At 46.3% G+C, this 24,559-nt stretch overlaps 1 protein-coding gene across 5 annotated transcripts in view; it reads left to right on the top strand.

The window, feature by feature from the left end:
- The window catches only part of stard13b (StAR-related lipid transfer (START) domain containing 13b), a 124,750-nt gene that overhangs the window by 16,314 nt on the left and 83,877 nt on the right, over positions 1 to 24,559 (top strand). For all 5 annotated transcript variants that reach the window (XM_014214523.3, XM_045724518.2, XM_045724517.2 and 2 more), the window contains 3 exons: positions 285 to 434; positions 1,808 to 1,978; positions 22,904 to 22,934. In XM_014214523.3, coding sequence (XP_014069998.3) covers positions 285 to 434; positions 1,808 to 1,978; positions 22,904 to 22,934 — 352 coding nt within the window. The remainder of the gene's footprint in view (positions 1 to 284; positions 435 to 1,807; positions 1,979 to 22,903; positions 22,935 to 24,559) is intronic.

The raw sequence follows: 24,559 nt of genomic DNA, 5'->3' as shown, positions 1-24,559 counted from the left end.
GTTTTTAGTTATCACCTGGTGCTTATAACCTTCTCCAACTGTCTGAACTGTTTCAATGTTATTATCCAGAGAATTCAATGGTAACTCTCTGAATGATCTTCTTTATTTCCTGTCCATCTACGGAGTAGTGATTGTTGTGGTCCTCACTCATTTACCTTTGTTTCTGATAACTGCATGCTCCAGTTTAGTACATGGTGTCACAATAGTCTGTTTCTGCAGAATCTATAGGTTTCTCCAGTGTTGTCTAATCACACACTCTTCCCCCTGCCTTTCTCTTCCCCCAGGAGTCTCCCCTGGTCCAGCCTCAGACCCCGTGGTGTGAGTCTATGAGCCAGCTGATGAGGGAACTGGACCAGCTCAACCTGGACATAGAGGAGGCTCTGAGTGCATCATCCTCCCCCTCGGACACACCCTGCACTGCACGCAGACAACAGGTCAGTCACACACACACCCTGCACCTCACGCAGACAACAGGTCAGTCACACACACACCCTGCACCTCACGCAGACAACAGGTCAGTCACACACACACCATGCACCTCACGCAGACAACAGGTCAGTCACACACACACTCTGCACTTCACGCAGACAGACAGCAGGTGACATGACCATGTTAATTGAAATGCGAGCCATGTACTGACCAGTGGTACATATGGGAAATGTATACATTCTTCTGCAGCCTATCATGATGGCACATGCTTTTTCATGCTCTCTGCTGTCTATAATCAATTTACTGAGCTTTGTGAAGAGGAAATCCCAATGGATTATTGTTATAGTCATTCAACAGGTGTCTAACAGGACTATAAGTCCATGCTGCTATATCATGTACTGTACATTACACATACATTCACCTAGCTAAGCCCCTGACCCAGACAGAGAAGACTAGACTCAGGATCAGTCCCAAATGGCACCCTATTCCCTTTATAGTGCACTACTGTTGACCAAAGCCCTATGGGTGCCATGTGGGACGCATGCCTCAGAAGATTGTAGGTCTGGGAAGGACTGTTCCGTCATAAGCCTTAAGGATAACTGTGATATATTTTGATATACATACAGTTTGTTGTCATACAGTGGAAGCTGTCTGTCTGGAACACTATGGCCATTGTCAGGCTGTCTTTGATTTCACTTCTCTGACTGCTGCTGGCGTCCATTTTATGATGTGAGAGGAGGGAGCTGGCTGTTAGAAAAGCTGTTATAGTATGTAGTGTGTCTAGCAGTAGTCTGGCCAGGGTGGTGGGCCAGGCGGGGCAGAGACAGACAGACAGCCATTGTGTAGAGATATTGTTACCGGGACCATGTAGCTCTGGTCCTACATAAGACTCCTCCCTTGGAGGCTTGCATCATGACATATCCCAGCAGTCAGTTAGCAGAGGGCAACAACAAACCTGTATGGTTCTGTATGTGATCAGCACAGAGGTCTTGTTGTGTGGGTAGAAGAGGTTGTTTGAATGATTGAGCATGTTAGGAATGGTTACAGAGTGGTTTGCAGAGGGGCACATGCCTGCAGGCATCAAATCAACAGCCATAACACACATTCACTGAGACAGCTTTAACTAACAGCCAGCCGCTGGTGAAGGAGATCACACGACGTCTTTACTAGGGGGAGTTGACAAGTTCCTTTGTCCTTTCAAAGGACAATTAACACATGATACAGGCTGCCTTGTCACTATCTGTTGCTGTCTGTCCAGTAGAACTGGAACTAAAGACTGCGTTCCCTGCCGCTGACCATCCCAGAGACAGAGAGACAGAGAGACAGAGAGACTGACTGGGATCCAGTGTTGACGGTTGTTGTTGTGCTGTTATTGCAGTATGGAGCTGTGTCTGGGACGGCAGTAAACCAATCTCTTAACGAGGAGGACAGTACACTGCTGCAGCGAGGGGAACCAGATACAGAAGAATGTCCCAGACAGGACCAACACAAGACCTTGGCCCCTCGTAGCTCAGCCGAAGGAACCAGAGCCAGGACCAACAAGACAGTCGTAAGTTCCTATCAGAGTCTCCCTCCTCCTCTCGACTCCTGTGTGCTCTGTGCCTGTCTGTCTGGGTCTGGGTGAAACCATGTGGTATAGATATCATCAGATAGCTCTCACTTTACATACAGTGCCTTCAGAAAGTATTCATACTCCTTGACTTATTTCACATTTTGTTGTGTTACAGCCTGAATTCAAAATAGATAACATAGATGTTTTTCCCACCGACATACACACAATAGCCGATAATGACAAAGTCAAAATATGTAAAAAAAAATATATATATATTTTTGCAAATCTATATAAAAAAAAGTATTCACATAAGTATTTACACCCCTAAGTCAATCCATGTTTGAATCACCTTTGGCAGTGATTACAACTGTGAGTCTTTCTGGGTAAGTCTCTAAGAGCTTTCCACACCTGGATTGTACAATATTTGCATATTATAATTGTTTTAATTCTTCAAGCTCTGTCAAGTTGGTTGTTGATCATTGATGGAAAGCCATTTCCAAGTCTTGCCATAGATTTTCAAGCCGATTTAAGTCAAAACTGTAACTAGGCCACTCAGGAATATTCAATGTCATCTTGGTAAGCAACTCCAGTGTATATTTGGCCTTGTCTTTTAGGTTTTGTCCTGCTGAAAGGTGAATTTGTCTCCCAGTGTATGTTGGAAAGCAGACTGAACCAGGTTTTCCTCAAGGATTTTGCCTGTGCTTATCTCTATTCCGTTTCTTTTTGTCCTAAAAAAAACTCCCTTGCCAATGACAAGCATACCCATAACATGATGCAGCCACCACCATGCTTGCAAATATAAAGAGTGGTACTCAGTGATGTGTTGTGTTGGATTTGCCCCAAACATAACACTTTGTATTCAGGACATAAAATGAATTTCTTTGCCACATTTTTTGCAGTTTTACTTTAGTGCCTTACTATGTAAAGGTTAAATAAGATAAAAAAATATTACAAACAGGATGCATGTTTTGTAATATTTGTATTCTGTGCATGCTTCCTTCTTTTCACTTTGTCATTTAGGTTAATATTGTGGAGTAACTATAGTACAATGTTGTTGATCCATCCTCAATTTTCTCCTTTCACAGCCATTAAACTCTGTAACTGCTTTAAATTCACCATTGGCCTCATGGTGAAATCTCTGAGCGGTTTCCTTACTCTCTGGCAACTGAGTTAGGAAGGACACCTGTAACTTTGTACTGACTGGGTGTATTGCTAGACCATACAAAGTGTAATTAATAACTTCACCATGCTCAATAGGTGGCCTTCTTTGCAGGGCATTGGAAAACCTCCCTGGTCTTTGTGGTTGAATCTGTGTTTGAAATTCAACTGCGGAACCTTACAGATAATTGTATGTGTGGGATACAGAGATTGGGTAGTCATTGAAATATTATGCTAAACACCATTATTGCACACAGAGTGAGTCCATGCAAGTTACAATGTGACTTGTTAAGCACATTTTTAGTCCTGAACGTATTTAGGCTTGGAATAACAAAGGGGTTGAATACTTATTCACTCAAGACATTTCAGCTTTACATTTTTTATGAATTTGTAAAACAAAAATAATTCTGCTTTGACATTATGGGGTATTGTGTGTAGGCCAGTGACACAAAATCTCAATTGAATACATTGTATATTCAGGCTGCCTTCAGCTAGCTACAGAAATATATACTTTCTCTCTACTAATGTAAACAACATTCCTCTTATTAGCTGGGTAATGTAATTCAAGAACTAAGGATGGCAGCAAGAATGAACGTTTTAAGTGATATACTGTACGTATTATTTTTGTCCAGATGGGATAGGGCAGTATTCAGTGTGATCGCGATTGGGTCATCTGTGGACCTGTTGGGGCGGTATGCAAACTGAAGTGGGTCTAGGGTGGCCGGTAAGGTGGCGGTGATATGATTCTTGACTAGCCTCTCAAAGCACATCATGATGACAGAAGTGAGTGCTACGGGGCGGTAGTCATTTAGTTCAGTTATCTTTGCCTTCTTGGGTACAGGAACAATGGTAGCCGTCTTGAAGCATGTGGGGACAACAGAATGTGATAGGGAGCGATTGAATATGTCTGTAAACACACCAGTCAGCTGATCTGCGCATTCACAGAGTTCAAGTAACAGACACATCTCAACTTCAACTGTTCAGAGGAGACTGCGTGAATCAGGCCTTCATGGTCGAATTGCTGCAAAGAAACCACTACTAAAGGACACCAATAAGAAGAAGAGACTTGCTTGTGCCAAGAAACACGAGCAATGGACATTAGACCGGTGGAAATCTGTCCTTTGGTCTTATGAGTCCAAATTTGAGATTTTGGGTTCCAACTGACGTGTCTTTGTGAGACGCAGAGTAGGTGAAGGGATGATCGCCGCATGTGTGGTTCCCACAGTGAAGCATGGAGGAGGAGGTGTGATGGTGTGGGGGTGCTTTGCTGGTGACACTGTAGGTGATTTATTTAGAATTCACACTTATCATGGCTACCACAGCATTCTGCAGCGATACGCCATCCCATCTGGTTTGCTCTTAGTCGGACTATCATTTGTTTTTCAACAAGACAATGACCCAACACACCTCCAGACTGTGTAAGGCTAATTTGACCAAGAAGGGGAGTGATGGAGTGCTTTATCAGATGACCTACCCTCCACAATCATCTGACCTCAACCCAATTGAGATGGTTTGGGATGAGTTGGACCGCAGAGTGAAGGAAAAGCAGCCAACAAGTTCTCAACATATGTGGGAACCCTTTCAAGACAGTTGGAAAAGCATTCCTGGTGAAGCTGGTTGAGATGCGTAGCACTCACGTCTGTAGCCATGAAGTGCTTTGAAAGGCTGGTCATGGCTCACATCAACACCATTATCCCAGAAACCCTAGACCCACTCCAATTTGCATACCGCCTCAACAGATCCACAGATGATGCAATCTCTATTGTACTCCACACTGCCCTTTCCCACCTGGACACAAGGAACACCTACGTGAGAATGCTATTCATTGACTACAACTCAGCGTTCAACACCATAGTACCCTCTAAGCTCATTACTAAGCTATGGGCCCTAGGACTAAACACCTCCCTCTGCAACTGGATCCTGGACTTCCTGACGGGCCATCCCCAGGTGGTAAGGGTAGGAAACAACACATCGGCCACGCTGATCCTCAACACAGGGGCCCCTCAGTGGTGCATGCTCAGTCCCCTCCTCTACTCCCTGTTCACTCATGACTGCATGGCCAGGCAGGACTCCAACACCATCATCAAGTTTGCCAACGACAGAACAGTGGTAGGGAAGATCACCAACAACGATGAGACAGCCTATAAGGAGGAGGTCAGAGACCTGGCCGTGTGGTGCCAGGACAACAACCTCTCCCTCAACGTGATCAAGACAAAGGAGATGATTGTGGACTACAGGAAAAGGAGGACCGAGCACGCCCCCATTCTCATCGACGGGGCTGTAGTGGAGCAGGTTGAGAACTTCAGGTTCCTTGGTGTCCACATCACCAACAAACTATCAAGGTCCAAACACACCAAGACAGTCGAGAAGAGGGCACGACAAAACCTATTCCCCCTCAGGAGACTGAAAAGATTTGGCATGGGTCCTCAGATCCTCAAAAAGTTACAGCTGCATCATCGACTGGTTGCATCACTGCCTGGTATGGCAACTGCTCGGCCTCCGACTGCAAGGCACTAGAGAGGGTAATGCGTACGGCCCAGTACATCACTGGGGCTAAGCTTCCTGCCATCCAGGACCTCTATATCAGGCAGTGTCAGAGGAAGGCCCTAAACATTTTCAAAGACTCCAGCCACCCTAGTCATAGACTGTTCTCTCTGCTACCACACGGCAAGCAGTACCGGAGCGCCAAGTCTAGGTCCGAGAGGCTTCTTAACAGCTACACCCACTTTTTTGGTTACTACATGATTCCATATGTGTTATTTCATAGTACTGATGTCTTCACTATTATTCTACAATGTAGAAAATAGTCAAAATAAAGAAAAACCCTTGAATGAGTAGGTGTGTCCAAACTTTTGACTGGTACTGTATATAAAGGCCATCCATACCAGTTTGGATATAATGAGAAGTCCACAGCAGAGCTGTCCATTATTTCCTCTTCTGTTCCTTGTTTTATGAAGTGTGTACGCAGGACGTGTGTGTGTGTGAGACAGCTGAGTGGTTTACTGTCCCCAGGTCAGGTGTTAGTCTGCCTATTAGACAGGCTTAGAAAGGGAAGTGATGCAGCAAGTGCAGATGGAGAGGTGGTGCTAGGTACATTTTGTGGCAGCTGGATGGAAACTGCTAACGGCCTGTGTTTGTACAGGTACCATGTCTGGATCACAATCGATAGGTGAATGACTAATTAGATTGGTGGAAACAGAATGATGTGGTTTTCTGCTGTCCAGTCCTGATGCAGTCTGGTTCTCAGAGTCTCAGAGCAGATTACAAAGTCAGAAAGCTGCAGAGTAATGCAGAACACCACCAAAGTCTGAGTCAGAGACAGACAGGCTGTATGGAGACCACCTTCACACTGTACACAATGTCTTAACCCTAACCCACTGTCACACTACTGCACAATGGTTCCAACGTCTCGCCGGGAAACACTGTGTGTGTGTGTGTGTGTGTGTGTGTGTGTGTGTGTGTGTGTGTGTGTGTGTGTGTGTGTGTGTGTGTGTGTGTGTGTGTGTGTGTGTGTGTGTGTGTGTGTGTGTGTGTGTGTGTGTGTGTGTGTGCGCGTGTGCATGCGTGCGCGTGCCAATCTCTATAACACTGACCTCAGTCCAGGGTTAATGATAAGCCCAGGATTACTTCCCTACAAGCCCCAGGCTGACTCCAGGATCTAGACCACCCCTAACACATGCACTCGCCCCTCAGCCTCTTACATGAGGGTTTTGGAGGGGGTGTGAAAGCAGTGGAGAGAGAGAATGTGATGTTAGAGTGAGCTGCTGCTGTTATGATGAGGGGCTCAGAATAACCTGACCACGGTAACTAACTACTGTCATGTAACTGGAAGGTTATGAGCTGATAGAGAGCCTGCGACCCAAATTACACCCTATTCTCTATATTGTGCACTACTTTTAACCAAAAAGTTTTTTGACAAGAAAAGTGCACTATATAGGGAAAAGGGTTCCATTAGGAACGCATACAGAATGTTTGGAGTCATTGTTTAACAGGACGTTGTTATGGAAGTTCCCCCTGACCCTGCCTGTCTCTAGGTTAGGGTCACCATTTTTCGGTTGGTTTCAACATGACACCTGTTGTATTGACATGCAGATTCCCATCCACAATGGTTTGCTAGATGGAAAGGGTATTTAATTCCTAACATTCTGGTTCCACCTCCACCTGCACCCACTGCATAGTGACTGTGAGGTATCTGTTCTGTGTTTGATGGGTGAGGGTGAGACCGTCAGGTATGTGTTCGGTGTTTAAATGTTCTGCAGCACATGTGTTCCTGTGTGTCTCAACATGACTGCAGCCACTGCATTCCTGAGACCTGACACTTCAAATAGAGAAAGAAAAGTTCCTCCTCAGAACCTGGCAGGATGGAGCTGGTCTGATGGTCCTGGCAGACATTGGGTCAAAGCATCAAAAGACCCACAGACAGACACACATCCAGAAAGGCAGCAGTGATGGATAAATTATAAATGATCCTCTGACATGATGGAAGGTCTTCCTATTGGTTGTGACCCATTGAGACAGTGTTCTAAATGTAGCCAGGTGTTTTCCTGTCTGTCCAGGGGTGGGATAGAGGAGGCAAAGGATGAGGCTGGTCTACTGGTTTACTAATCTACTGGTCTACTGGCTGGTCTCTGGTCTACTGGTCTACTGGTTTACTGGCTGGTCTACTGGTTTACTGGTTTATTGATCTACTGGTCTACTGGCTGGTCTACTGGTCTACTGGTCTATTGGCTGGTCTACTGGCTGGTCTACTGGTCTACTGGCTGGTCTACTGGTTTACTGATCTACTGGCTGGTCTACTGGTCTACTGGCTGGTCTACTGGCTGGTCTACTGATCTACTGGTCTACTGGTCTACTGGCTGGTCTACTGGTCTACTGGCTGGTTTACTGATCTACTGGTCTACTGCTCTACTGGTCGGTCTACTGGTCCACTGGCTGGTCAACTGGTCTACTGGTCTACTGGTCTACTGGCTGGTATACTGATCTACTGATCTACTGGCTGGTCTACTAGTCTACAGGCTGGTCTGCTAGTTTACTGGCTGGTCTACTGGTCTACTGATCTACTAGTCTACTGGCTGGTCTACTGATCTACTGATCTACTGGTCTACTAGTCTACTGGCTGGTCTACTGATCTACTAATCTACTGATCTACTGGTCTACTGGCTGGTCTACTGGTCTACAGGCTGGTCTGCTAGTTTACTGGCTGGTCTACTGGTCTACTGATCTACTAGTCTACTGGCTGGTCTACTGATCTACTGATCTACTGATCTACTGGTCTACTAGTCTACTGGCTGGTCTACTGATCTACTAATCTACTGATCTACTGGTCTACTGGCTGGTCTACTGGTCTACTGGCTGGTCTACTGGTCTACTGGCTGGTCTACTGATCTACTGATCTACTAGTCTACTGGCTGGTCTACTGATCTACTGGTCTACTGGCTGGTCTACTGGTCTACTGATCTACTCATCTACTGGCTGGTCTACTGATCTACTGGTCTACTGAACTACTGATCTACTAGTCTACTGATCTACTGATCTACTGGTCTACTGGTCTACTGGCTGGTCTACTGGTCTACTGGCTGGTCTACTGATCTACTAGTCCACTGGCTGGTCTGCTAGTCTACTGGCTGGTCGACTGGTCTACTGGTCTACTGGCTGGTCTATTGGCTGGTCTACTGGCGGATCTATTGGCCTACTAGTCTACTGGCTGGTCTGCTAGTCTACTGGCTGGTCTACTGTTCTACTGGCTGGTCTACTGGCTGGTCTACTGGCCTAGTACTCTACTGGCTGGTATACTGGATGATTTACTGGCCTACTAGTCTACTGGCTGGTCTGCTTGTCTACTGGCTGGTCTACTGGCTGGTTTACTGGCTGGTCTACTGGCTGGTCTACTGGTCTAGTGGCTGGTCTACTGGTCTACTGGCTGGCCTGCTAGTCCACTGGCCTACTAGTCTACTGGCTGGTCTACTGGCTGGTCTGCTAGTCTACTGGCCTACTAGTCTACTGGCTGGTCTACTGGCTGGTCTACTGGCTGGTCTACTGGCCGGTCTACTGGCTGGTCTACTGATCTACTGATCTACTGGTCTACTAGTCTACTGGCTGGTCTACTAGTCTACTGGTCTACTGATCTACTAGTCTACTGGTCTACTGGCTGGTCTACTGATCTACTAGTCCACTGGCTGGTCTGCTAGTCTACTGGCTGGTCTACTGGTCTACTGGCTGGTCTACTGGCTGGTCTACTGGCCTACTAGTCTACTGGCCTACTACTCTACTGGCTGATCTACTGGCCTACTAGTCTACTGGCTGGTCTGCTAGTCTACTGGCTGTTCTGCTGGTCTACTGGTCTACTGGCTGGTCTACAGGCTGGTCTACTGGCTGGTCTACTGGTCTAGTGGCTGGTCTACTGGCTGGTCTACTTGCTGGTCTACTGGTCTACTGGCTGGTCTACTGGCTGGTCTGCTAGTCTACTGGCTGGTCTACTGGCCTGCTAGTCTACTGGACTACTAGTCTACTGGCTGGTCTACTGGCCTACTAGTCTACTGGCTGGTCTGCTAGTCTACTGGCTGGTCTGCTAGTCTACTGGCTGGTCTGCTGGCTGGTCTACTGGCTGGTCTACTGGCTGGTCTACTGGCTGGTCCACTGGCTGATCTACTGGTCTACTGATCTACTAGTCTACTGGCTGATCTACTGGTCTACTGATCTACTAGTCTACTGGCTGATCTACTGGTCTTCTGATCTACTAGTCTACTGGCTGGTCTACTGATCTACTGGTCTACTGGCTGGTCTACTGGTCTACTGGTTTACTGGTCTACTGGTTTACTGGTCTACTGGCTGGTCTACTGGTCTACTGGCTGGTCTACTGGTCTACTGGTCTACTGGTCTACTATTCTACGGGCTGGTCTACTGGTCTACTAGTCTACTGGCTGGTTTACTGGTCTACTGGTCTACTGGCTGGTCTACTGGTTTACTGGCTGGTCTACTGGTCTACTGGGTGATCTACTGGTCTACTGATCTACTAGTCTACTGGCTGGTCTACTCGTCTACTGATCTACTAGTCTACTGGCTGGTCTACTGGTCTGCTGGTCTACTGATCTACTAGTCTACTGGCTGGTCTACTGGTCTACTGGTCTACTAGTCTACTGGCTGGTCTACTGGTCTACTAGTCTACTGTATTAGAATGATTACTTTATCCTATCCCAGGTATTCCTTAAAGAGGTGGGGTTTCAGGTGTCTCCGGAAGGTGGTGATTGACTCCGCTGTCCTGGCGTCGTGAGGGAGCTTGTTCCACCATTGGGGTGCCAGAGCAGCGAACAGTTTTGACTGGGCTGAGTGGGAACTGTGCTTCTGCAGAGGTAGGGGGGCCAGCAGGCCAGAGGTGGATGAACGCAGTGCCCTTGTTTGGGTGTAGGGACTGATCAGAGCCTGAAGGTACGGAGGTGCCGTTCTCTTCACAGCTCTGTAGGCAAGCACCATGGTCTTGTAGCAGATGCGAGCTTCAACTAGAAGCCAGTGGAGTGTGCGGAGGAGCAGGGTGACGTGAGAGAACTTGGGAAGGTTGAACACCAGACAGGCTGCGGCATTCTGGATGAGTTGTAGGGGTTTAATGGCACAGGCAGGGAGCCCAGCCAACAGCGAGTTGCAGTAATCCAGACGGGAGATGACAAGTGCCTGGATTAGGACAGGCACCGCTTCCTGTGTAAGGCAGGGTTGTACTCTACGAATGTTGTAGAGCATGAACCTACAGGATCAGGTCACCACCTTGATGTTAGCGGAGAACGACAGGGTGTTGTCCAGGGTCACGCAAGGCTCTTAGCACTCTGGGAGGAGGACACAATGGAGTTGTCAACCATGATGGCGAGATCATGGAACGGGCAGTCCTTCCGCGGGAGGAAGAGCAGCTCCGTCTTGCCGAGGTTCAGCTTGAGGTGGTGATCCGTCATCCACACTAATATGTCTGCCAGACATGCAGAGATGCAATTCGCCACCTGGTTATCAGAAGGGGGAAAGGAGAAGATTAATTGTGTGTCGTCTGTGTAGCAATGATAGGAGAGACCATGTGAGGATATGACAGAGCCAAGTGACTTGGTGTATAGTGAGAATAGGAGAGGGCCTAGAACGGAGCCCTGGGGGACACCAGTGGTGAGAGCACATGGTGCGGAGACAGATTCTCGCCACGCCACCTGGTAGGAGTGACCTGTCAGGTAGGACGCAATCCAAGAGTGAGCCGCACCGGAGATGCCCAACTCGGAGAGGGTGGAGAGGAGGATCTGATGGTTCACAGTATCAAAGGCAGCAGATAGGTCTAGAAGGATGAGAGCAGAGGAGAAAGAGTTAGCTTTAGCAGTGCGGAGAGCCTCCGTGACACAGAGAAGAGCAGTCTCAGTTGAATGACCAGTCTTGAAACCTGACTGATTTGGATCAAGAAGGTCATTCTGAGAGTGATAGCAAGAGAGCTGGCCAAGGACGTCACCCTCAAGAGTTTTGGAGAGAAAAAAAAGAAGGGATACTGGTCTGTAGTTGTTGACATCGGAGGGATCGAGTGTAGGTTTTTTGAGAAGGGGTGCAACTCTCGCTCTCTTGAAGACGGGACGTAGCCAGCGGTCAAGGATGAGTTGATGACCGAGGTGAGGTAAGGGAGAAGGTCTCCGGAAATGGTCTGGGGAAGAGAGGAAGGGATAGGGTCAAGCGGGCAGGTTGTTGGGCGGCCGGGCGTCACAAGTCGCAAGATTTCATCTGGAGAGAGAGGGGAGAAAGAGGTCAAAGCATAGGGTAGGGCAATGTGAGCAGGACCAGTGGTGTCATTTGACTTAACAAACGGGGATCGGATGTCGTCAACCTTCTTTTCAAAATGGTTGATGAAGGAATCTGCAGTGAGGGGGGGGGGGGATTCAGGAGGGAGGAGAAGGTGGCAAAGAGCTTCCTAGGGTTAGAGGCAGATGCTTGGAATTTAGTGGTAGAAAGTGGCTTTAGCAGCAGAAACAGAGGAAGAAAATGTAGAGAGGAGGGAGTGAAAAGATGCCAGGTCCGCAGGGAGGCTAGTTTTCCTCCATTTCCGCTCGGCTGCCCGGAGCCCTGTTCTGTGAGCTCGCAATGAGTCGTCAAGCCACGGAGCAGGAGGGGAGGATCGAGCCGGCCGGGAGGATAGGGGACATAGAGAGTCAAAGGATGCAGAAAGGGAGGAGAGGAGGTTTGAGGAAGCAGAATCAGGAGATTGGTTGGAGAAGGATTGAGTAGAGGGAAGAGATGATAGGATGGAAGAGGAGAGAGTAGCGGGAGAGAGAGAGAGAAGGTTGCGACGGCGCAATACCATCTGAGTAGGGGCAGAGTGAGTAGTGTTGGAGGAGAGCGAGAGGGAAAAGGATACAAGGTAGTGGTCGGAGACTTGGAGGGGAGTTGCAGTGAGATTAGTAGAAGAACAGCATCTAGTAAAGATGAGGTCAAGCGTATTGCCTGCCTTGTGAGTAGGGGGGGACGGTGAGAGGGTGAGGTCAAAAGAGGAGAGGAGTGGAAAGAAGGAGGCAGAGAGAAATTAGTCAAAGGTAGACGTAGGGAGGTTAAAGTCACTCAGAACTGTGAGGGGTGAGCCATCCTCAGGAAAGGAACTTATCAAGGCGTCAAGCTCATTGATGAACTCTCCAAGGGAACCTGGAGGGCGATAAATGATAAGGATGTTAAGCTTGAATGGGCTAGTGACTGTGACAGCATGGAATTCAAAGGAGGAGATAGACAGATGGGTCAGGGGAGAAAGAGAGAATGTCCACTTGGGAGAGATGAGGATTCCAGTGCCACCACCCCGCTGACCAGATGCTCTCGGGGTATGCGAGAACACGTGGTCAGACGAGGAGAGAGCAGTGGGAGTAGCAGTGTTTTCTGTGGTAATCCATGTTTCCGTCAGCGCCAAGAAGTTGAGGGACTGGAGGGTAGCATAGGCTGAGATGAACTGTGCCTTGTTGGCCGCAGACCGGCAGTTCCAGAGGCTGCCGGAGACCTGGAACTCCACGTAGGTCGTGCGCACTGGGACCTCCAGGTTAGAGTGGCAGCAGCCATGCGGTGTGAAGCGTTTGTATGGCCTGTGCAGAGAGGAGAGAACAGGGATAGACAGACACATAGTTGACAGGCTACAGAAGAGGCTACGCTAATGCAAAGGAGATTGGAATGAAAATTAACTAAAAAACTGGGGAAGCGAGAGAGCAGGGCCTCCCTCACTAACCTTTCACTGAAACACTTAAATACAACTCTTCCAACTTCCACTTTAGAAATGATAATTGATGTAAACTACAGTGGTTCAATGTTTCCAGGAATAGGCTCAAACTTAGTTTATTCAGCTAGATAACTTGGTACAGTAATCTTCCGTGAAACGTAAGTGCACCGTATCCTATGACGCCGTAGCTAACTTGCATGCTAGCATCCAATAACACACGGTTAGCACCAATACTTGGTTACAACAAACTACCAATGGATCATTCATGTCCGTGTCTAGTTCCTTTCATAGTGCAGAAGTAATTAAACGTTGGCTAGCTAACACAAAGTCAGTCCTGCTAGCTACACAAGTGGACTACACATCTCGAATGTTCAGAAAGTTAAGCTTACGTTGCAAAACTCTTATTGACTAAAATGATACAGTACTGCTAGCTGGTCTACTGGCAGGTCTACTGGTCTACTGGCTGGTCTACTGGTCTACTGGCTGGTCTACTGGTCTACTGGTCTACTATTCTACTGGCTGGTCTACTGATCTACTAGTCTACTGGCTGGACTACTGGTCTACTGATCTACTAGTCTACTGGCTGGTCTACTGGTCTACTGATCTACTAGTCTACTGGCTGGTCTACTGGTCTACTGGCTGGTCTACTGGTCTACTGGCTGGTCTACTGGCTGGTCTACTGGCCTACTAGTCTACAGGCCTACTAGTCTACTGGCTGGTCTACTGGTTGATCTACTGGCCTACTGGCTGGTCTGCTCGTCTACTGGCTGGTCTGCTAGTCTACTGGTCTACTGGCTGGTCTACTTGCTGGTCCCGTGTGGCTCAGTTGTTAGAGCATGGTGTTTGCAACGCCAGGGTTGTGGGTTCGATTCCCACGGGGGACCAGTACGGGAAAAAATAAATAATAATAATAAATGTATGAAATGTATGCATTCACTACTGTAAGTCACTCTGGATAAGAGCGTCTGCTAAATGACTAAAATGTCTACTGGCTGATCTACTAGTCTTCTGGTCTACTAGTCTACTGGCCTACTTGCTGATCTACCGAGACCACATCTGACCAGGGAGCAGAGCAGACCCCCAATGATCTCTTTCTATCCCTTATTTTTTCTTAGACTCAGAGTAAAACTAGATTTACTTTCCCAGGGACATAGAGAGTAGGTCTGAGGTTTTATTTTACAACCGAGAGAACTATCTGAATGTTGTGGAGAGAGATGGATTCAGTCCTGTGATTTCAGCCCATAGTTACATGTTATGTGTTAGGGGTTGTGGATCATGGCTATGCCTTGGCGTAGAGGCCTAGAGGAAGTCTCTGGAGATATGCTGTTAGAAGCCACAGAAGAGTAATGGCCGTGGAGAGACCTCATCCATCCTACCCTGCCCTGAGCTATGATGAGAGGCCTGGATTGTTACATATAGCTGCGTCCCACATGACAACTCATTCCCAATATAGTGCGTTACATTTGACTTGGGCCCATTGGGCTCTGACCAAAAGTAGTGCACTATGAAGGGAATAGGGTGCCATTTTGGAGGCAGCCATATACAACTATAGGTCTGGTTATATAATATCAGGCATAGGTTTGGGGGTTCTCTGTCTTTCTCTGTGAACAAATGTGATTCAGGTTAGTCGCGCATGCCAATGAAACACAATGAATGATTGGTGGGGTAACCTCAGACTTCACTCTGTGGGGTTGGGTGTGTTCAGGACTGTTAAATCCATCCCAAATGCAACCCTATTCCCTGTATAGTGCACTACTTCTGCCATTTTGGATGCATCATAGACAGACAAAAGGGCTCTGTTGGGTTGAGAGTGTACTCTACATAGACCACAGGAGGGAAGGGGGGAGTTGAGAAACGCAGGAAAAAGTCAAACACAAACGTCAACGTTGTTCATTGGGGATGTAAAGAAATGCATGATGGGGATTATGCAATTCCTTACAGATATCGTGTGAACTTTGTACAGCATCCCATTGCCAGCTACAATGTATATCAGCATCTCAGAGAGTACTATTAGAAAGCATGGACATGTCCCATAGCCTGGTAGGAATGTTTTCCACTTGTTTTGTCTGAACTAGTTGATTTATTTAGTCACTGCAGCAGACAGGTAGACCAGACGAGTTATCAATCACTAAAGACCAGACATGTCAGTCCATATAAAAATATTGTTTGTTGTAGCAGAGGTAGCTTCCTGATAGGGCTGTGTCTTCTTCTGTGTCTTGTCACCTGACCCCTGACCTCTAACCCATAACCCGACGTGGTGATTGCTCAGAACTGAGGCGGTGTGGTATAACCATAGAGATAGAGGACTCTAGAGCCTAAAGGCCTGTTTTAGCTTGAGCAGTGCTATTGAGGACTTTCAACATTTTGAAGGAATTAACTGGGAGAGACTTCCTAGGGGTTAAGGAAGGATCACATAATTCCATCCAGGGGGATCAGCCAATGCATTATAGTCATGAGGAAACATTCCATAACTGCAGGTGTCAGTATATAGCCAACCTTGGCTTCATACCTGTTCAAACAACCCTCTCCGGGTGGCAGTGTGCACCCTTTGTTTGTTTGCCAACTCATAGTAGAAGAAAATCTACTTTTTCAAAATGGAGATGGCCTCAATGGTACGATGCCCATGCTCTCACAGATGCCATAATGGGACATATCCAATGATGCAATGTCTATCTAAGTCCATGGGTATAACTAAACCAGTGAAGAGGAAAATGGAAGGACACTAACAGGACTTTATCCAGGCTGTCGAGTGACAGACATAAGTCTAGGACAGTCTTTGAAGTTAAAGAGACTGGTATCTCCATTGGGGCCATTCAGTCATTTCTAGTAGGCTAATTTTCATCACAGCTTTATTTGTAGATGTGGGTCAGAGCCTGTTATTAGATCTATTATGTTAACACACGTCAGTTTAGAGTTTAGACAGCCCCATGGGCCCGGGTCAAAAGTAATGCACTATATAGTGAATAGAGTGCCATTTGGGATGCAGACCTAGTTTCCTCTGTCTGCAGAATTAGATGAGATGCTTGGTTAGAGCAGAGAGTTGAGAAAGACTGTTACGCTCGTTGATGGAAGGATTGGACCAAGGTGCAGCGTGGTAGGCGTACATCTTAATTTATTAACTGAACACCGAAAAACCAACAGAATACAAACGAAACGTAAAGTTCTGGGCTGCTCATAGGCAGCTAACCAAAAACAAGATCCCACAAACAACAGGTGGGAAAAGGCTGCCTAAATATGATCCCCAATCAGAGACAACGATAGACAGCTGCTTCTGATTGGGAACCATATCAAGCCAACCTAGAAATCAAGAAACTAGAATGCCCACCCTAGTCACACCCCGACCTAACCAAAATAGAGAATAAAGGATCTCCAAGGTCAGGGCGTGACAAAGACACTGTCAGCGTTGCTTCTGTTCTCCAACCCTATGACTGAAGAGGACAGAAACGTAATAATACAATTCGACCCTGTTATGCTGAATCTCACAGTCAATAAGCAGGGATACTTTGGTAACAACATCAGCCCCTTCACCTCATAGTTCACCTCATTCTGCCTGAGACCAGATATTGTTTGTATGTCTCCACCTGTTAACCACCTCACTCCTCTGCTGTTGGACAGAGGCTACTATTTGTAATATACAGTTGGAAGTCGGAAGTTTACATACACTTAAGTAGGTTGGAATCATTAAAACTCGTTTTTCAAACACTCCACAAACTTGCGTCCCACCTAGTCAACAGCCAGTGGAATCGCGTGACGCAAAATACAAATACCTCATAAATGCTATAACTTTAATTTCTCAAACATATTACTATTTTACACCATTTTATAGATACACTTCTCCTGAATTGAACCACGTTGTCCGATTTCAAAAAGGCTTTACAGCGAAAGCAAAACATTAGATTATGTTAGGAGAGTCCATCGACAAAAACAACCACACTGCCATTTTCCTAGCAACTAGCATGCATCACAAATACCCAAAACACAGCTAAATGCAGCACTAACCTTTGATGATCTTCATCAGATGACACTCCTAGGACATCATGTTACACAATACATGCATTTTTTGTTCGATAAAGTTCACATTTATATATAAAAACAGCATTTTACATCGGCGCGTGACGTTCAGAAAATATTTTCCCTCAAGTACTGCCGGTGAATCAGCGCCACAATTTACAAAAATACTTGTCATAAACATTGATACAAAATTAAACTGTCATTCAAAGAATTATAGATGAACATCTCCTTTATGCAAACGCTATGAAAGATTTCAAAAAATCTTCATGAGGAAAGCACTCTTTGCAATAATCTGAGTACTGAGCTCAGAAAAATACACTAGGCTATACAGATAGCCGCCATCTTGGGGACATCTAAAATCATACATTGCATTAGAAATATTCCCTTACCTTTGATCATCTTCATCAGAAGGCACTTCCAGGAATCCCCGGTCCACAACAAATGTTGTTTTGTTCAATAAAGTCCATAATTTATGTCCAAATAACTCCTTGTTGTTCGTGCGTCCAGTAAGCTACTCCAAGTGTAGGAAGCGCGTGGACGATGTCGCGACGAAAAGTAAAAAAAAGTTGTATTTACGTTCGTTCAAACATGTCAAACGTTGTAAAACATCAATCTTTAGGGCCTTCAGAACGTGAAGATTCAATAATATTTCAACCGGACGGTTCCTGTGTCTTGATAAAGGTTTTGGAATGGGAGGATCCTCCCTCGTGAACGCGCCCCAAGAAGGGATGTCACCCCCTGCCTCAACAACTTCCCCTCCTTGTCATTCGGGCTCTGTTCATCGTAGAAGCTTCAAAAACTTTGTAAAGGCTGTCGACATCTAGTGGAAGCCGTAGGAAGTGCACAATTATTACTACGTCACTGTGTATTAAATAGGAAACGACTTGAAGAGAGCCCATGCATCCAGATTTCCACTTCCTGGTAGGATCTCTCTCAGGTTTTTGCTTGCCATATGAGTTATGTTATACTCACAGACACCATTTAAACGGTTTTAGAAACTTAAGAGTGTTTTCTACCCAAATCGACTAATAATATGCATATCCTAGCTTCTGAGTTTGAGTAGGAGGCAGTTTAATATGGGCACATATTTTTTTCCGAAATTGTCAATACTGCCCCCTAGCCCCAACAGGTTTTAACAAACTCTAGTTTTGGAAAGTCGGTTAGAACATCTACTTTGTGCACGACACAAGAAATATTCCCAAAAATTGTTTGCAGAAAGATTTTTTCACTTATAACTTACTGTATCACAATTCCAGTGGGTCAGAAGTTTACATACACTAAGTTGACTATGCCTTTAAACAGCTTGGAAAATTCCAGAAAATGATGTCATGGCTTTAGAAGCTTCTGATAGGCTAATTGACATCATTTGAGTCAATTGGAGGTGTACCTGTGGATGTATTTCAAGGCCTACCTTCAAACTCAGTGCCTCTTTGCTTGACATCATGAGAAAATAAAAAGAAATCAGCCAAGACCTCAGAAAAGAAATTGTAGACCTCCACAAGTCTGGTTCATCCTTGGGAGCAATTTCCAAATTTCTGAAGGTACTATGTTCATCCATACAAACAATAGTATGCAAGTATAAACACCATGGGTCCACGCAGCCGTCATACCGCTCAGGAAGGAGACGCGTTCTGTCTCCTAGAGATGAACGTACTTTGGTGCGAAAAGTGCAAATCAATCATAGAACAACAGCAAAGAACCTTGTGAAGATGTTGGAGGAAACAGGCACAAAAGTACCTATATCCACAGTAAAACAAGTCCTATATCAACATAACCTGAAAGGCTGCTCAGCAAGGAAGACGCCACTGCTCCAAAACCTCCATAAAAAAGCCAGACTACAGACTAAACAGCAAGCAATGCAGGTGTAGAAGCATGGTGGCTAGGAAAAACTCCCTAGAAAGGCCAAAACCTAGGAAGAAACCTAGAGAGGAACCAGGCTGTGAGGGGTGGCCAGTCTTCTTCTGGCTGTGCCGGGTGGAGATTATAACAGAACATGGCCAAGATGTTCAAATGTTCATAAATGACCAGCATGATGAAATAATGGTAATCACAGTGAACAGGTCAGGGTTCCATAGCTGCAGGCAGAACAGTTGAAACTGGAGCAGCAGCATGGCCAGGTGGACTGGGGACAACAAGGAGTCACCATGCCAGGTAGTCCTGAGGCATGGTCCTAGGGCTCAGGTCCTCTGAGAGAGAGAAAGAAAGAGAGAGAGAAAGAGAGAATTAGAGAGAGCATTCTTAAATTCACACAGGACACCTAATAAGATAGGAGAAATACTCCAGATATAACAGACTGACCCTAGCCTCCTGACACATAAACTACTGCAGCATAAATACTGGAGGCTGAGACAGGAGGGGTCAGGAGACACTGTGGCCCCATCTGATGATACCCCCGGACAGGGCCAAACAAGCAGGATATAACCCCACCCACTTTACTAAATCACAGCCACCACACCACTAGAGGGATACCTTCAACCACCAACTTACCATCCTGAGACAAGGCCATGTATAGCCCACAAAGATCTCCGCCACGGCACAACCCAAGGGGGGTCGCCAACCCAAACAGGAAGACCACGTCAGTGACTCAACCCACTCAACTTCTGACCCACTGGGAATACTATTATTCTGACATTTCACATTCTTAAAATAAAGTGGTGATCCTAAATGACCTAAGACAGGGAATTTTTTACTAGGATTAAATGTCAGGAGTTGTGAAAAACTGAGTTTAAATGTATTTGGCTAAGGTGTATATAAACTTCCGACTTCAAATGTACTTATGATGAGTTTCCATTGAGGATTTACCCAGGTGTTATACCGCAAACTTCTGTTTCTATCTACGTGGACTGGCACTCACTGGGCCATGGCTCCGGCGGAATTGCCATGACTTGGAGCCAAGCCCAGGCCACTGGTACTTTTCAATGGCAATTTACATAACAAAAACTAACGGTGAACTTTAACACCTCCCACAAAGAAACTGTCTTCCTATTCTATCCTCCTGATTCCTACTTACAAACAAAAATTAAAGCAGGGAGCACCAGTGACTTGGAAAATAAAAAAGTGGTCAGATGAAGCAGATGCTAAGCTACAGGACTGTTTTGCAAACTGGAATATGTTCCGGGATTCTTCTTATGGCATTGAGGAGTACACCACATCAGCCAATGGCTTCATCAATAAGTGCATTGATGATATTGATGCTATTCATTGACTACAGCTCAGCATTCAACACCATACTGCCCTCAAAGCTTATCAATAAGCTAAGGACCCTGGGACTAAACACCTCGGTCTGCAGCTGGATCCTGGACTTCCTGACGGGCCATCCCCAGGTGGTAAGGGTAGGTAACAACACGTCCGCCACGCTGATCCTCAACACAGGGGCCCCTCAGGGGTGCGTGCTCAGTCCCCTCCTGTACTCCCTGTTCACTCATGGCTGCACGGCCAGGCACGATTCTAACACCATCATTACATTTGCCGATGACACAACAGTGGTAGGCCTGATCACCGACAACGAGACAGCCTATAGGGAGGAGGTCAGAGACCTGGTCGTGTGGTGCCAGGACAACAACCTCTCCCTCAACGTGATCAAGACAAAGGAGATGATTGTGGACTACAGGGTAAGGAGGACCGAGCACGTCCCCATTCTCTTCGACAGGGCTGTAGTGGAGCACGTTGAGAGCTTCAAGTTCCTTGGTGTCCACATCACCAACAAACAGTCGTGAAGTCGTGAAGATGGCACGACAAAACCTATTCCCCATCAGGAGACTGAAAAGATTTGGCATGGGTCCTCAGATCCTCAAAAGCTTATACAGCTGCACCATCGAGAGCATCCTGACTGGGCGCGTCACTGCCTGGTATGGCAACTGCTCGGCCTCCGACCGCAAGGCACTAGAGAGGGTTGTGCGTACGGCCCAGTACATCACCAGGGCCAAGCTTCCTGCCATCCAGGAACTCTATACCAGGCAGTGTCAGACGAAGGCCCTAAAAATTGTCAAAGACTCCAGCCACCCTAGTCATAGACTGTTCTCTCTGCTACCGCATGGTACCGGTGCGCCAAGTCTAGGTCCAAGAGGCTTCTCAACAGCTTCTACCCCCAAGCCATAACACTCCTGAACATCTAATCAAATGGCTACCCAGACTATTTTCATTGCCCCCTCCCTGTCACGGGTGTCGTAATGTAGAGACCAAGGCGCAGCGGGTTGCGTGCTCATCATTATTTATTTAAGTGAACACGAAAAACAAGGAACGACAGTACGACAGTTTTGCAGGCTAAACTAACAGCAGTGCAAAGACAACTACCCACAAAGGAACAGGTGAAAAACAAGCTCCTTAAGTATGACTCTCAATCAGAAACAACGATGTACAGCTGTTCCTGATTGAGAGCCACACCAGGCAAACAAAGAAATACACAACATAGACAACCTAGAATACAAAACAAGAACATAAACCAAAAACCCCGGAACACATAAATACAACACCCCTCTAAGTACACACACACCCCGAACCATATAAAACAAATACCCCCTGCCACGTCCTGACCAAACTACAATAACCAATAACCCCTTATACTGGTCAGGACGTGACACTCCCCCCCCCTTCTATGCCACTGCTACTCTATGTTATTATCTATGCATAGTCACTTTAATTACTCTACCTACATATACATATTACCTCAATTACCTCGACTAACTGGTGCCTCCGCACATTGACTCTGTACCGGTACCCCTGTATATAGTCTCGCTATTGTTATTTTACTGCTGCTCTTTAACTACTTGTTACTTTTATTTCTTATTATTATTCATATTTTTTAAACTGCATTGTTGCTTAGGGGCTTGTAAGTATGCATTTCACTGTAAGGTGTTGTATTCGGCGCACGTGACTAATACAATTTGATTTGATTGGATTTTAATGATGCAGAGGTTGTAGGTAAAGCTCACTATAAGTCATTAGTGTCACACTCCTGATGGAAACACAATAACACGAGAGATGACATTAACATAAAACACTGGCGATTCACTGGTGTGGTGGTAAGCCTCAATGGAAAAGCTCCATATTGTAGTGCACCCTGGTCAACAGTATTTCCCCTTTGTTGAGAATAGGATGCCATTTGAGATTAAAGCCATGTGGTTAGTCTAAGTTGGTCTAATAACACTAGACAGTGGATGTTATAAATACTTAAGCGATGTATAAACATGAGCCAGCTGTCCATATTGAACCAGCCATCATGTCTCTATGGTAACACAGTAAAGCAGTCAGCAGCCATATAGATCAGTCATTAACCCTTAACTTTTATGGCTGTGTCATTACTAGGATACAATTTGGTTCAATACTCCTCTCCTCTCTGAATATATACGCTGGCATTATTAGGATGCCACAGACACCTGAGTTGTACAACACTGTAGAATTTATAACATTATTCTTTATAACATGAAAAGCTGTGTATTCTTCAACCAATCTGTTTTGTTGTTGTTTGTGACAGCCATGCAGTTAGAGTGGTATTGAGGGCTGCAGTAAACTCTGTTGTTGTCTGACTAACCATTGTCTGTTTCTCTTCTTTGCAGATGTGCAGTAAGATGACCAATGCAGGTGCAGGTAAGGCTTTTTTTATGTGTACATGTTTCACCAGGCTGTGTTGGATCTGGCATGTGCCCTAAACGGAACCCCATTCCCTACATATTGCCCTGTTCAAAAGTAGTGCACTATATGGGGAATACAGTGCCATTTGGGACATAGCCACTGTCATTAGATTGTCTTCAGATGGTCCTCGCTGCAGGACAGTTTTAATTCTCAGCACTGTTGGCCGGACACTCTTCTCTGTTAGTCCAGGGTCTTCTCTGTTAGTCCAGGGTCTGCTCTGTTAGTCCAGGGTCTTCTCTGTTAGTCCAGGGTCTTCTCTGTTAGTCCAGGGTATTCTCTGTTAATCCAGGGTATGCTCTGTTAGTCCAGGGTATGCTCTGTTAGTCCAGGGTCTTCTCTGTTAGTCCAGGGTATGCTCTGTTAGTCCAGGGTATGCTCTGTTAGTCCAGGGTCTGCTCTGTTAGTCCAGGGTCTTCTCTGTTAGTCCAGGGTCTTCTCTGTTAGTCTAGGGTCGTCTCTGTTAATCCAGGGTATGCTATGTTAGTCCATGGTATGCTCTATTAGTCCAGGGTCTTCTCTGTTAGTCTAGGGTCTTCTCTGTTAGTCTAGGGTCTTCTCTGTTAATCCAGGGTATGCTCTGTTAGTCCAGGGTATGCTCTGTTAGTCCAGGGTCTTCTCTGTTAGTCCAGGGTATGCTCTGTTAGTCCAGGGTCTGCTCTGTTAGTCCAGGGTATGCTCTGTTAGTCCAGGGTCTGCTTTGTTAGTCCAGGGTCTACTCTGTTAGTCCAGGGTCTGCTCTGTTAGTCCAGGGTCTTCTCTGTTAGTCCAGGGTCTGCTCTGTTTGTCTAGGGTATGTTGTCATTCAGGGAGCATTCCAAGTGTAACAGAGGTGGTTGAGTGAACCTTTCTCGGGTGATGAGTAACCTTGTGTGAGACCTGAAGTCTTGCATTAGCCAATGCCTGGACTTTAGCTCAGTGGGCTAACACATAAGACCTGCATGGCTTCAAACCCAGTCGGTCACATAAGGCTGCCTGCTAGTGCTGTGGTCTTGTTCTGTACGATGGTATGGCTGTTGCTGTGAGACAATGGGGTTGTGAGTGACGGATGGGGACAGATGTGCCAGCCAGGGTCCAGGTTTCACTCCCTAGCAGTGTCTAGAGAATGTCCAGAGAATGTCCCTCCCGACACACAGCCTGTCAGGCTCTTCTTTTAAAGGCCTATTTATACTGCCCGCCTGGTTTGGCGGGACACAGATAAAATTAGGAGGCATGCCAGATCATTGTTACTAGTACTACATAGTTACTGCTGAGGGAACTATTTGTCGTGTCGTGGCCCTGGGGGCAGCTGGAGGATTATGGGGTGATGCCATTTTAGTCTCAGGTTCCACTCTCACATGAACTCTATGAGCAGGGAGGGTAATGGGGAGTAACAGGGGGTATGTCAGTAATGTACAGGAGACCCTGTTCACATTCCATCACTCTCACCTATAGGTAGGAATGTCTGCTATGTGGTCTGGATGTGATTTATGACGTACTTTTTGAGATCAACTGACACTAACCAAAGAGTTTATCAAATTGAACAACTCTGTACTCTGTACTCTGTACTGTACTGCTCCAATAGATAGGATTTCAAGGGTAAT

The sequence above is a fragment of the Salmo salar genome, chromosome 09 (genome assembly GCF_965601325.2).
Source record: "Salmo salar chromosome 09, fSalSal1, whole genome shotgun sequence".
In the NCBI taxonomy this organism is placed as follows: Eukaryota; Metazoa; Chordata; class Actinopteri; order Salmoniformes; family Salmonidae; genus Salmo; species Salmo salar.
The sequence above is the reverse complement of the archived record's forward strand: the minus strand, read 5'-3'. Positions and strand labels throughout refer to the sequence as shown.